This window comes from Salvelinus namaycush, chromosome 38, assembly GCF_016432855.1.
Source record: "Salvelinus namaycush isolate Seneca chromosome 38, SaNama_1.0, whole genome shotgun sequence".
Lineage (NCBI taxonomy): Eukaryota > Metazoa > Chordata > Actinopteri > Salmoniformes > Salmonidae > Salvelinus > Salvelinus namaycush.
Window position 1 is genome coordinate 16,492,553 of NC_052344.1, and position 15,429 is coordinate 16,507,981.

General features: G+C 45.0%; 1 protein-coding gene across 1 annotated transcript in view; it reads left to right on the forward strand.

Annotated features, from left to right (window-relative positions):
• LOC120032284 (membrane-associated guanylate kinase, WW and PDZ domain-containing protein 2-like) overlaps window positions 1–15,429 on the forward strand; it is an 82,452-nt gene that overhangs the window by 24,636 nt on the left and 42,387 nt on the right. Inside the window, exons 5-7 of the mRNA XM_038978299.1 lie at window positions 7,387–7,444; window positions 10,339–10,460; window positions 12,380–12,562. Of these exons, the coding sequence (XP_038834227.1) occupies window positions 7,387–7,444; window positions 10,339–10,460; window positions 12,380–12,562 (363 nt within the window). The remainder of the gene's footprint in view (window positions 1–7,386; window positions 7,445–10,338; window positions 10,461–12,379; window positions 12,563–15,429) is intronic.

Sequence of the window (15,429 nt, forward strand, 5' to 3'; positions counted from 1 at the left end):
GTTTTTGTCACAAACCGGCTCGTGGGAAGGGAAAAAGAGCTCTTATAGGACCACAAATAATAATATAATAATAATCAATCATTTTTGCTCTTTATTTAGGCATCTTACATATTCACAATTTTCGATGAACAAATAAGGTTTTATAACTCACCACAGGTTAATGAGAAGGGTGTGCTTGAATGGACTCTGCAATGTTGGGTTTTATTGGAGAGAGTCTGAAATCATTTTCCACAGACAGTCTGTGCCTGTATTCAGTTTTAATGCTAATGGGGGCCGAGAATCCACTCTCACATAGGTATGTGGTTGCAAAAGGCATCAGTGTCTTAACAATGCGATTTGCCAAGACGGGATACTCTGAGCGCAGCCCAATCCATAAAATTGGCAGTGGCTTCTGATTCAATTAAATTTTCACAGAACCGCTTGTTGCAATTTCGATGAGGCTCTCTTGTTCAGATATCGGTAAGTGGACTGGAGGCAAGGCATGAAAGAGATAACGAATCCAGTTGTTTGTGTCATCCGTTTCGGGAAAGTACCTGCGAAATTGCACATCCAACTAACTCAGGTGCTTTGCTATATTACATTTGAAATTGTCCATAAACTTGAGTTCATTTGCACACAAAAAATCATACAATGATGGAAAGACCTGTGTGTTGTCCTTGTTAATGCAGACAGAGAAGAGCTCCAGCTTCTTAATCATAGCCTCAATTTTGTCCCGCACATTGAATATAGTTGTATAAATCCCTGTAATCCTAGATTCAGATCATTCAGGCGAGAAAAAACATCACCCAGATAGGCCAGTCGTGTGAGAAACTCGTCATCATGCAAGCGGTCAGACAAGTGAAAATTATGGTCAGTAAAGAAAACTTTAAGCTCATCTCTCAATTCTTCACGCCTTGCTTTAACAAAGTTAACAATTTTCACTGTAGTGTCCAAAACGTCTTTCAAGCTGTCAGGCATTCCCTTGGCAGCAAGAGCCTTTCAGTGGATGCTGCAGTGTACCCAAGTGGCGTCGGGAGCAACTGCTTGCACGTGCGTTACCACTCCACTATGTCTCCCTGTCATGGCTTTTGCGTCATCAGTACAGATACCAACACATCTTGACCACCAAAGTCCATTTGATGTCACAAAGCTGTCCAGTACTTTAAAAATATCCTCTCCTGTTGTCCTGGTTTCCAGTGGTTTGCAGAAGAGGATGTCTTCCTTAATTGACCCCCCCATAAATGTAATGGACATATATCAGGAGCTGTGCCAGGCCCGCCACGTCTGTTGACTCATCCAGCTGTAAAGCATAGAATTCAATTGTATGTGAAGCAGAAATTGTTTCAAAACATCTCCTGCCATGTCACTGATGCATTGTTTGATGAAGGCATTGTCTGTATAGTTTTTTTTTGGCCTGTTCTCCCAGCATTGTCCCAGCCATTTCTGAGGCAGCAGGAAGAATTAAGTCCTCCACAATAGTATGGGACTTGCCTGTCCTAGCCACTCGGTAGCTCACCATATAAGACGCTTCTAGCCCCTTCTTATTAATGGTATCGGTTGCTTTTTTACATGTCTTACTACTCAAAAGTCATCTTTATTATGCGCAAGAGTGAAGGTTTATCGAGTTGTGAGATAGTAGTTTTGCACATATAACACACTGTGGCTGAGGAAAGGCACTACTCCCAATATAAGTGAACCCCAATCAATATAGTTCTCATCATATTTGTGCCTCTTCGATGGTCCAACGTCCCTGTCTGTTGTTCTGTGCTTTCCCGGGTAAGGGGGCAGTAGTTCTTCAGCTGCATCAGATTCACAACTTTCAGTGTCCATACTAGCTGGGCTAACAACAAATGTAGAATTACTGATGCTAGCATTGGATGTGCTCGTGGAAGCAGAACAACTTGTGTCGTCGACAGGTGCAGGTGTAGTACTGCTGGCAGTAGCAGTAATACCAGTAGAGCTGGTAAATGGACTGTTTGAAAATGTACAGTTTTTTATTTATTATTTAAATGTGAATCACATTTTTATTTGGCGTACCCCCGACAGCATTGTCAGGGATACGCGTACCCCAGTTTGGGAATACCTGATCTATACCATTATAATTGTCACTAATGTAAGGTGAATTGACCTGGGACAAGGGATGTACTCTAAAACACTATACCACATTTAACACTGGAGCTCCTTCAGAAGTATCCTTCCTTAGGCTTCCTGGGAGTTGACAGCTCCTCCACAGCAGCATTTAGACTGTGTTGGCCCTATAAAGAGAGCACAAATTGTTACAGTGACAAAGTGGCCCTTCTCTTCAGCGCTGCAGGCTAATGGAGAGCACAACTCTCTTTCTCTCTGTCTCTCCCAGATCCATGGAATCATTCCTCCCACGCTACTAACTGACAGGGGGTGTGACTGTGCTTAGTGGAAAGAGAGTCTTCTGGAGTTCAGCATTTAGAACACACTTACTGCACACACACAAACATACTCACTGCTGTGTGTGTGGGGGGGGCGTGCGTGCGTGCGTGCGTGCGTGCGTGCGTGCGTGCGTGCGTGCGTGCGTGCGTGCGTGCGTGCGTGCGTGCGTGCGTGCGTGCGTGTGTGTGTAAGCGTGCTTCTGCGTGTGTTGTATGCATGTGCTCTGCACAAGACCTTTTAAGCCAGAAACAGTGACATTGAAACAAACAGTAGGAATCTAGAGATATTGGCTACCTGCAGTGTGATGTTGTGTGTATCTCTGAAGCTCTGCTGAAGACACAGACAGACTGCCTGCCTGCCTAGCTCTGCTGAAGACACAGACAGACTGCCTGCCTGCCTAGCTCTGCTGAAGACACAGACAGACTGCCTTCCTAGCTCTGCTGAAGACACAGACAGACTGCCTGCCTAGCTCTGCTGAAGACACAGACAGACTGCCTGCCTAGCTCTGAAGCTCAGGTGGTTTTAATAGAAGGGTGTTTCATTAGACGGAGTGGTGCGTGGCAGAAATACATGGCAGGACTTTGATCTGTGTGGTGTTTTTCTGTGTGTGGAGCTCAGTGGAGGTGAGAACATGAAACAGCCTCTTTCATATTTAATGAGTGAAGATGGGGCTAAGGAAGGGAGAGGAGAGGAACACTGAGAGGAGATATTTCCTAGGGCTGTCAACCCACTCCTAGCAGACTCACATATCAGTCACAGCACATGTTAGTGAGTGTGTTTTTGTGGCTGGTGGGGGTGGGGGTGGGGAGTGGTGTGTGGTAGTGTGTGTGAGTAGGGGGGGGGGGGGGGGGGGGGGCAGTGTATGTGTGTGAGTAAAATGGAGAGACATATGGCATGCATGTGCTTGTATTGTGTATGACAATGTCTCCAGAATCCTGATTGGGTATACAAAAAAAATGTGTGTGTGCTTGAGATTGTGTGCGTGACTGTCTGTGGGATATGTGTGGGTAAGTGTGTGTGTACTTGTGATCGTGTGTGTGCTTCCCATCAGCCTCGGTACATTATCACCCCATTCTGACTGATGTTTGTAGTTAGGAGATATTATCTCCATTCTCCTGATTAGTCTCCTCTGTCTCTGTCTCTGTCTCTGTCTCTGTCTCTGTCTGTCTGTCTGTCTGTCTCTGTCTGTCTGTCTGTCTGTCTGTCTGTCTGTCTGTCTGTCTGTCTGTCTGTCTGTCTGTCTGTCTGTCTGTCTGTCTGTCTGTCTGATTAGAGCGGCTCTCACTCTGGACCAGTCTCAGTACCACCACACTGGTCACAACCTCATAGCCTTAAATGGAATCAGCCTCAGGCCGGCTGTCAATGCACCAGTCCCCCTGGTCAGTGTGGTGTGACGAGGGAGAAAGAGAGAGGCAGAACAATCCTGTCAGACATGAATGATGGGAGGAGGTTAGGGTTGGGGAGAGATCCACTTTGATCACTAAGTACAAGCACAGTGTGCTGAACCTACTGTATACCCCTGGTGAAATAGAGAGGGAGGGAGGCTGATCAAAAAATTCCCTGATGAAGATGCACTTGAAGTGGAGGTTGGGTTAGTGACCTCCGTAGTGTGAGTCAGCTTTAGCCCAAGTACTAAGCCATATAAATAGAGTTACTTTCAGCCATATTGAGTGTACCCACGAGTGTTCCAGTAATGTTGATGTGGTGTGAGGGGCTTTACCGTTCTAGTAATTTTATGTCTATGGACGCAGCTCCCTCCACTCTCCATATTGGGAGTTACAAATCAGTTTCACATTGAGTTTTCATGAAGTGTCAAGTTGTCCCCAGAAATAAAGGAACATAAAATTAAGAAATTCAACCAAGACAAAAAAGATAAGGTCGAGGACAAAGTCTACTTCTGGAGAAACTCTGATAAAATAGGTCCTGCTCCTCCTCTCCATGACAGACGCAGGAGGGATGGCGCTCACTTCTATCCTCTCCGTCTGACCAACGCTCTACAACCAGCGCCTCATCCGCGTTCAGTGCCAGTATTTTATCTCTATCATTGAATCTCTTGATCCTCTCCCTGAAAACACTTTGTTAGTTACTTTTGATGTTGAGTCGTTATACACGAATATTCCACATGAGGGCGGTATTGAAGCTATGGAACATTTGCTTCTGTAACATAACCCTAATGAACTACCTTCCAGTGCATGCATTATAACATTGCCTGAAATAGTACTCACACACGACTGCTTCATGTTTCTAAATGATTTCTTTATTCAGGTACTGCTATGGGATCCCCCATGGCTCCTAACTATGCTAATTTGTATGTGGGTTACATGGAGAAACAGTCCATTTTCATCCTCTTTCAATCCTCTCAATCAATTTTTGTTCTATGGAGAGGTGATGCAAAACAGCTCCAGGCATTCCATGCTTTTCTTAACTCTTGTTCTGAGCATCTGAGATTTACTATGCAATCTGACACACGTCAAATTAGTTTCCTTGATCTTCTGATCTTGTGTGAGGATAATGTTCTATACATTGATCTTCACAGGAAACCTACTGATCGTAACAGTTTGTTTAGGGCTGATAGTTGTCACCCGCTTCCCTTGAAAAGCAGTTTGCCCTACAGCCAATTCTGTTGAATCAAAAGAATTTGCAAAAAACAATCAGATTTTGACAGAAATATGTCTGAGACTCAAAGAAAATTCAAGGAGAGGGGGTACAAAAAAGGTCAAATTAATACTGCCATTGAGAAAATTCAAAACAAACCGAGACATGACCTTTTTCAAGGACAATCTCGCAAAAAGAAGCATTCTTGCTTTCTAACTGCCCTCTATTCAAAATGCTCTGAACAAATTAATGGAATCGTTCACAAACATTGGCCCATTCTAAGATCCGATGACAGTATCGGTAATGTGTTTTCGGACCCTCCCTTGGTCGTATTCTCGCGGGGCAGAAATCTCAGAGAACAACCGGTAAACTCTGATTTACCACCCCAAGATATCCCTGCACAACGTCTATTTGCGGCCCTACTGGATGGAAACTACAAGTGTAATGGCTGTGCTCAATGCAATGGCACTTATAAATGTAGATCCTTCAAACACCCCCAAACAGGGAAACAGATCCCAATAAAAGGTGTTATCACATGTTCCACTAAGGCAGTTATTTATCTTATAACTTGTCCTTGTGGTAAAAATGATGTGGGTAAAACAAAGCGCGAATTAAAAGTATGAATTTCGGAGCATCGTAGCACCATTAGGTGCAAAAACTCGACTTACCCAGTTGCGGCCCACTTTTTGAAAGCAAACCACTCGATTTCGTCCTTACGTTATATCGGCATCGAACATGTCACCCTCCCTAGGAGAGGGGGTGACCTCGACAATTTATTGTTTAAACGAGAGGCTGCCTGGATCTTTAATTTAAAGACCAATGTGTTGGAGGAAACACCGTTCAACTGGCGACCGGGTTCAGCCCACAGGCAAGTAAAGCCTCACCAGCCAAACCCTCCCCTAACCCGGACGACTCTGGGCCAATTGTGCGCCATCCTATGGGACTCCCGGCCACAACCGGTTGTGGCACAGCCCGAATGAACCCTGGTCTGTAGTAACGCCTCTAGCACTGCGATGCAGTGCCGTAGACTGCTGTGCCACTCGGGAGGCCCTACCTCAACTTTTTAAATGATGAGTCACTCACTATTGTGCAGCACTCACTAGGTGATCTATATACTGATATATGTAGTTAAACTATGGAATTCACAACTAAATGTTTGCCAGCTAGATATCTAATAACTATAAAGTTAACTTTCTAAAATGTGCTAAAGCTGTGCAGTTGTGCATTTGATTTGCTAACTTAGTAGCTGGTTATCTAGCTAGCTAGCTAGATCAAGAGACAGCATTTGTTTTGTGCGTGCAGCAAACTTTGAGTAGCATTTTTGAGTATAACTTTATCAGATGGGATGTCTATTCTGCAAATAGCTTATGTCAGAGACTGTATAAAATCGTTAGCATTTAGCTAGCATTCGCTATTGGATTTTACATGTACTTGTTAGCATTGCTAACCTTTGAATTGAGATTAGTGTTCATTGCCGGTATTATCGAATATCTCGGGATGGAACAAGGTCAGTATGAAGGTATGACCCCCTGGATACCGCTCAAGCCTATTTATAACACCTCTCCTGATGCCACAGTGGTGGCTCATCATATCAGAGTAGATACAATGTGTAGGAACACCTGCACCATCAACACCGACATGACTGAAGTTATGATATTCTACGTTCCACTCAAAGGTTTATTTTGGTCCACGACAGTTGACAGCTACTGTGTTAGATCCACAGTCAGTCTATTCTGAGACCCAACTGTAATGGTGTAATGTGTTCCAGTTAAATATTGTGTGGGCTAAGGGGCCCAGGAGCTATGTACGTGCTCCAGATACAAACATTTAAACTATATCCAAACATCGCTGGCATCATAACTGAATATTTAAAAAATAGAAAGGATGGCAGGACATGAATATTTAAAATCACCCCAATTCAAACGACTCCATCTATCAGTGTGTTTGGTGTAGTGTGAGAGTTCAGGAGATGGTTGGGGTAGACCTGTGGGGCCATATTGACATTGATTTTAAGTAACCTTTGGTCCGCTGCTTGATAAACAGCCATTCTCCTTCACACTCGTGAATTTTGGATCTGAATTTTGATTGCAAATGCTGATGGGGGTATCATGTGTCTTGTCTCTTAAGTTTATCCAAATGTTTTGATAGTGTTTGCAAGTCTGGAGGCTCATAGACCTCACACAGTATTCAGTAACTAGCACAGTTACCATAGAGCATAATAAATCATTTTCAGATTTACCATAGTCAATTATGATTTTATAATTAACCTCAAATCCTCTGTAATAAATGACCATACAATAATGTTGTGACCTAAATTCCCTGATGAATATATTGTTCTGTGAATCAACATGCTGTCCCCCGGCCTGTTGACTTACTAGTATGTTGTTGTGCTTGTCTCTTCCACAGAGCTGCCGTACGGCTGGGAGAAGATCGATGACCCTATTTACGGAAGCTACTATGTGGAGTAAGTCTGGACCCACTGCTTTAATATTTAATGACTATTTTGATTTCCAGTGTTCCCCCGTGTTATGTTTCCACTGTCCTGTGTTAGTCAGAGTCATTAACGCTGTACAGGGCTGTGGCCAGGAGGCAGATGGTGGGTTTTTCTGCTGCTCATTTATACCTCTATCTCTGTCTGTCTGTCCGTGTGGATGGGTCAGTGGGTGATTGTTTGTTAGTGTGCATGCATTTGTGAGTGTGTGTATGTTTCTGTGTCTCTGTGTGAGTGTGTAACTGTGTACCTGTGTACCTGTTTACATGCGCAAGTTTATGTGTGTGTGTGTGTGTGTGTGTGTGTGTGTGTGTGTGTGTGTGTGTGTGTGTGTGTGTGTGTGTGTGTGTGTGTGTGTGTGTGCCATCTTTGTGCGATGTGGTGCAATGGTGATGTGTCTCTGTCTTCTCTATTGAACCAAATGTACCCTTCCTATTCTGGAGGTGTCCTTTCTCCTGCTGGATGCGCACTAGTCCCCCTAGTCCAGGGAGAGGAGGGGAGGTCTATAGGGAGTTTGCCTGGCTGGCCGTGTCCTATTCTCTATCCCCAAGAAAGACCAGAACACTGTACCTGCCTTGCCTACACTCCCTCTCTCCCGCTGCCATGTAGAAATCCCATATCCCCATGCAGCCATTTGAGCCATTGCACGTACGCACACTAGCGCCATACCTGACCCTGCCAAGTCCAATAGTTACAAATGAAGTCAGAAGTTTACATACACCTTAGCCAAATACATTTAAACTCAGTTCTTCACAATTCCTGACATTTAATCCTATTAAGAATTCCCTGTCTTAGGTCAGTTAGGATCACCATGTTATTTTAAGAATGTGAAATGTCAGAATAATAGTAGAGAGAATGATTTATTTCAGCTTTTATTTCTTTCATCACATTCCCAGTGGGTCAGAAGTTTACATACACTCAATTAATATTTGGTAGCATTGCCTTTAAATTGTTTAACTTGGGCCAAACGTTTCGGGTAGCCTTCCACAAGCTTCCCACAATATGTTGGGTGAATTTTGGCCCATTCCTCCTGACAGAGCTGGTGTAACTGAGTCAGGTTTGTAGGCCTCCTTGCTCGCACACGCTTTTTCAGTTCTGCCCACAAATTGTCTATAGGATTGAGGTCAGGGCTTTGTGGTGGCTACTCCAATACATTGACTTTGTTGTCCTTAAGCCATTTTGCCAAAACTTTGGAAGTATGCTTGGGGTCATTGTCCATTTGGAAGACCCAATTGTGACCAAGCTTTAACTTCCTGACTGATGTCTTGAGATGTTGCGTCAATATATCCACATAATTTCCCTTCCTCATGATGACATCTATTTTATGAAGTGCACCAGTCCCTCCTGCAGCAAAGCACCCCCACAACATGATGCTGCCACCCCGTGATTCACGGTTGGAATGGTGTTCTTTGGCTTGCAAGCCTCCTCCTTTTTCCTCCAAACATAAAGATGATCATTATGGAAAAACAGTTCAATTTTTGTTTCTTCAGACCAGAGGACATTTCTCCAAAAAGTACAATCTTTGTCCCCATGTGCTGTTGCAAACTGTAGTCTGGCTTTTTTATGGCGGTTTTGGAGCAGTGGCTTCTTCCTTGCTGAGGGGCCTTTCAGGTTATGTCAATATAGGACTCGTTTTACTGTGGATATAGATACTTCTTGTACCTGTGTCCTCCAGCATCTTCACAAAGTCCTTTGCTGTTGTTCTGAGATTGATTTGCACTTTTTGCACCAAAGTACGTTCATCTCTAGGAGACAGAATGTGTCTCCTTCCTGAGTGGTATGACGGCTGGATGGTCCCATGGTGTTCATACTTGCGTACTATTGTTTGTACAGATGAGTGTGGTACCTTCAGCCGTTTGGAAATTGTTCCCAAGGATGAACCAGACTTGTGGAGGTCTACACATTTTTTTTCTGAGGTCTTGGCTGATTTCTTTAGATTTGAGTTTGAAGGTAGGCCTTGAAATACATCCACAGGTACACCTCCAATTAACTCAAATGATGTCAATTAGCCTATCAGAAGCTTCTAAAGCCATGACATCATTTTCTGGAATTTTCCAAGCTATTTATAGGCAGTGTCAACTTAGTGTATGTAAACTTCTGACCCACTGGAATTGTGATACAGTGAATTATAAGTGAAATAATCTATCTGTAACAATTGTTGGAAAAATGACTCGTGTCATGCACAAACTAGATGTCCTAACCGACTTGCCAAAACTATAGTTTGTTAACAAGAAATGTGTGGAGTGGTTGAAAAACGAGTTTTGACTCCAACCTAACTGTATGTAAACTTCCGACTTCAACTGTATGTCCCACTGCCTGGCTGTACCGTTGAGTTAACCTAATGTCTCATGAAGAAACAGAGGGTGTGTAGGCTGGGCAGACGCTGTTCGTACCTACAGAAGCATTATTCCTCCAGTCTTGCACCGTCCAGGAGGGCACATCTAAATGATGATTAATTACTTCACACTTTCAAAATTACAGTATTTAAAATGATCGACTATAATTATCGACTCGCTCCCGAAGACGTACCAAATTAGCACTGACAGAATGTTTTTATAAAATACACTCAAGGAGACATCTTTTTTCAGAACTCACTCCAGGAATCACACACTAAATGATTCCTAATGCTGATTACAGGAAGCTGCAGATTTCAGTAGAATGGGACCTAATCGGGCGTTTGTTAATTTTTTCTTAGCAAAGCCATTCTGCAGCTCCATTACATAATACTAGGGATACTAAGGCTATTGAATTAATCATCGTAGCACAGCACTGTGCATCCAGCTCTTTACAGAGGGAGAGAGGAAAAGGATGAGGAGGTGGATACTACAGAGAGCACAGTGAAATGTCATACCTTTCTTTCTCTGTAGCCACATAAACAGACGGACACAGTTTGAGAACCCAGTCTTGGAAGCCAAGAGGAGAGTCCAGCAACACCAGCAAATGCAAGAGCAGGGTCTGTCCTCGCTGCCCCTACCTACTATCTACAGAGGTAAGGCACCCTCTACCTCTACCCAATGTGTTAAGAGTTTGTGTATGATTCTCGTGTGTAGATGTTTTTAGCTCTAGGGAAATGTCTGTCATCTTTGTGTTTGTGTTTGTGTAACTCCCTTTTCTTCGCTAACACTTCGCTAACACTGTGCTAACACCAGCTTCTCTGTTCAGCACACGTTTACCACCCCACTAAGTTCATCGAGGCTGTCTGAGGTAAAACATGCTGTATAGGTTGAGAGGGTTTGTCTCCGTGTTAAATTGGCCTCTGTGAGTGAAGGGGTTTGTCTCCATGGTTACCCTTCCTGTACGCTGAAAAGTGAAGGCAGTGACAGCAGAGAGGGGTAAAAAATATGAATATTTCTTCACATATAAACAAGGAGATAAAAAGGAAGTTTACTTGTGGGAGCATCAGACAGTGAGTGGACTACTTTATCTCTGTCACAGTGGTAGAGGAGGTTCCACTCTCCGCCACGTTACCAACAGCCACCCTGGCCCACATCGGCCCGGCCCCGGAGCGCTGCCAGAGCCTCAGCGACCTCTCCCAGTCCCTCCCCCCGTGCCACCGAGTGTCGCTGTTGGGCCTGCACACCCACATGCTCCCCGCCTCCACCACCAACTCCCCACTGCGGCGCCCCCACCGTGCGCGGAGGGATACGTCGTGCTGCCCACACCAGCACCTCCACCAGTCGCTTCACGCCTTTGTGGTAGAGCCGGCTGCTGTGGGTTGTAGCCCATTCCCCCTGTGGTGCTCTCTCAGTAAGTAGGGCAGTGAGTAGTGATACAGGCTTGTTCTTCTTCTGCCTGGACTGAGCTGCCTCGCTCTCTTTTCAAAGCATGCCTGCTCCCCCGGCAGACCCACGCTGGATCCCTCCTCGTCTCAGACGCTCGACTCGCTGCTTGACATGTTTGATGGCGCTACACTACGGTGTGTCTTCCCCTCCTTACGTCTGGCGGCAGGCAGCAGAAACTGCAAACACCCGCTCTATGTCTGGACGCCTGACAACAAACATTGGCTTTAAGCAAACTGAGAGAGACGGGTGTGTGCCCCCTACTTGCCTTCCAAGGTGAACGGAGGGGAGATTGAATTGAGTGTGGCAAACCCTCGTTGAGTTTTCCCCTTTGCCGTGCCAGAGACTATTTCATGAATCCTGGCCTTCCACTTTTTGGTTCCCTGAGCATTGTTTTTTGGGCGGATGAAGCGAGCTCATGATTCTTCAGTGTTCCAACTCCCAACAGGATGTTGTTCCACAATGTTAAGATCTCTCACCTGCTTCCCTCACCCCTCTGAGAAGGGAAATATACCAAGCTACTCCCATGGATGCTGATTATTCCTTGCACTGTGTTTTTGCTCCAGCTCTGAGTGTGTATTCAGCTACCAGAACCCTGGCGTAGGATGGGAGTGTAAGTGATGACATTTTAAATGGCTGTAGACGTTCAGTGGAAGGTCTTGGCAGTGACAGCTTGGAGCTGGAGCAAACACCGTCCCACCTGCATAAGTCAGCACCCACCCCTCACTGTTCTAACACTGCCTACCACTCCACCTACCTAGAGAGTATCCCTGTGTTCATGCAGTCCCTCCACTAAACAAGCCTTACCTCTACCATCCTATTGAATGATCAAATGGCCTTGCATCAGCATTTGTGGTGCATAATGTTCGCTTTGTAAAGATCTAAGTATGATGTATGTGTGTATATTGTTCATTGATTGTGTGTGTGTGTGTGTGTGTGTGTGTGTGTGTGTGTGTGTGTGTGTGTGTGTGTGTGTGTGTGTGTGTGTGTGTGTGTGTGTGTGTGTGTGTGTGTGTTTTTTGTGTGTGTGTTTTTTGTGTGTGTGTGTGTGTCTGCACACTTGTGTGTGTTGTGTCTGCTTGCGTGCCTGTCTGTCCGTCCCTCCGTTTGTGTGTGTTCTCCCTTACAGAGAAGCCCCTGTTCACACGGGACGCCACCCAGCTGAAGGGCAGCTTCCTGTCCACGGCCCTGCAGAAGAGCAACATGGGTTTTGGCTTCACCATCATCGGAGGAGACGAGCCAGATGAGTTCCTGCAGGTCAAGAGTGTCATACCTGACGGCCCCGCTGCACAGGACAGAAAGATGGACACAGGTAAAACTGAACTAGTCTGAATGATGGACACAGGTAAAACTGAACTCTTCTGAAATATGGACACAGGTCGAACTAGTCTGAAAGATGGACACAGGTCAAACTGAGCTAGTCTGAATGATGGACACAGGTCAAACTGAGCTAGTCTGAAAGATGGACACAGGTCAAACTGAGCTAGTCTGAAAGATGGACACAGGTCAAACTGAGCTAGTCTGAAAGATGGACACAGGTCAAACTGAACTAGTCTGAAAGATGGACACAGGTCAAACTGAGTTAGTCTGAAAGATGGACACAGGTAAAACTGAGCTAGTCTGAAAGATGGACACAGGTCAAACTGAGCTAGTCTGAAAGATGGACACAGGTCAAACTGAGCTAGTCTGAAAGATGGACACAGGTCAAACTGAGCTAGTCTGAAAGATGGACACAGGTCAAACTGAGCTAGTCTACTCACATTGAACCACACACATTCATAACACAAACTTCTACACACACACACACACACACACACACACACACACACACACACACACACACACACACACACACACACACACACACACACACACACACACACACGCACACAGTGTTTACACACATGTATTCTATACATACTGACAAACAGGTAAATGTGCACATTACATGTACATGCTTATTTAAACGACACACATACATGACATGAACACGTACAGATAGCAAGAGAGTGTTTGGACTGGAAATGGCCTATCCTTGAGTGTCTCAATGGGACAGTCTCTCTGAAACAATGGGACAGTCTCTCTGAAACAATGGGACAATCCCTCTGAAACAATGGGACAGTCTCTCTGAAACAATGGGACAATCCCTCTGAAACAATGGGACAGTCTCTCTGAAACAATGGGACAATCCCTTTGAAACAATGGGATAGTCTCTCTGAAACAATGGGACAATCCCTCTGAAACAATGGGACAGTCTCTCTGAAACAATGGGACAGTCTATAGTGGTGACCCAGAAGGAGAGATAATATCTCTCTCTCTCTCTCTCGCTCTCTCTCTCGCTCTCTCGCGCTCTCTCTCTCTCTCGCTCTATATATACAGTATATATATAGTGGTGACCCAGCAGGAGAGTTCATCTCTCTCTCTCTCTGCACATGTGTGTGGGGTGCAGTGTGTGTGCGAACTTGCCTGCAAGACTGTTTGGGTGCGTGTGTGTGCGTATGTGTGTGCGTGCGTGCCTGCGGGGCTGTGTTTGTCCATTAATCACTGTAAGGATTCTTAACACCATAACTCCTGGCTTTGCCTGTGCTCCCCGGGCTGCATGGGAAACACACACACACTGAGAAACTAGCCAACTGCACTAAAAGTCAGCAGGGGAATAGAACTCTGGAATACCTGTCAATGCTCTCTGCATGGCCCTGTGTATTTATAAACTACTCTGCATGGCCCTGTGTATTTATAAACTACTCTGCATGGCCCTGTGTATTTATAAACTACTCTGCATGGCCCTGTGTATTTATAAACTACTCTGCATGGCCCTGTGTATTTATAAAATACTCTGCATGGCCTTGTGTATTTATAACAGGAAAACAGCCTAACCAGCTCTGCTGGTACAATTTCATTACTTTTTTGAGGACGTTTACTGACATCGGCCATATTCAACGGGTGTTGTACACTTTAGCTAAAGACATGTAGCTAGCTAGCTAGGTAAACAATGAACCTAGCTCGGTAAACAGCGTGTACGATCACACACGTTATCTAGGTAAACAACAATGAACACAGTGCCAAATCATGTCGTTACTACCCTGTATGAATATGCTGGGAGCTAACTAACCAGGTTCAATGATGGCTAGCTAACATTAGGCTCTAACTAGAAAAGCAAACGGCTCTGGGATACCACTAACGTCAGCCAGGGAGCCAACCAGCTAACATTAGCTAGCTAGCGAACAGTACACTTTAACTGGAAATGAAACCACTTTCTGTCAAAATTAGAAATGTGTAATATCTGAAAATGTAGCTTGCTAACGCTAGACTATCTTACCTGTATACATCATTATGCATGATGGACGCGTCTCCCTGTCACGGATGCCATGCCACGGTTGCCCTTAGTTTGAAGATGTAATCTGGAGACAGGTGTTTTCTCCATCTCTTTAGCTATCATACACTAATTCCACTGATTTCAAAACTTGATCCTCCAGAAAGTGGAGAGCAACACTTATGCAGCTCCACTACACAATAAGTTTTTTTAAAAGACGCGTTCGACAGGATTACCAACACAGACTGACCAGCTCAAATTTCTTTCTGTCTGTGTGTGTATGTGCCAATGGTCCAGATGGCTACTCTGTCCTCCGCCATGGACACATATGGCATCTACTGCAGTCAGATCCCCCCCTACTGGGGACACTTTAACACTATGATATGATGGCCTGTTCTTGGCAGGAGGAGGGTGTCTTCTGGTCCATACTGTTGAACGACCATTAGTAGGAGATAGACGTGATGGTAGGGATGGAAGCATCATGGTCCTTGGATAGTGTGTTTCTATTGGTCAGGTCATAGTGTGGAGGTTGGAGGACATTGGTGACTTAAGACGTAGGGTAATGTGGAGTAGAGGTTCGTGATTGTTTTGAGAAAGAACTAGAAGTCAAAGAAAAGCGGAGGATAGAGACAGAGAGACAAAGTGTGTGTGTGGCACTGGGTGAGTGTGTTCGTATGTATGCGCATGCATATTTGGTGTGGGAGAAAATGCGTGTGAAATCCTGCAGTGGTGTCCCTCCTCGTCCCCCGTCATAAAGAATGATTTCCTGGGCCAAGGCGGCCAGGGCATGATGAGGTCATGGCGCCATCATTTGTTTTCCAGGAGCGTGTGAAGCTATTGATTGTGACACCAGGGCTCCAGGCAAA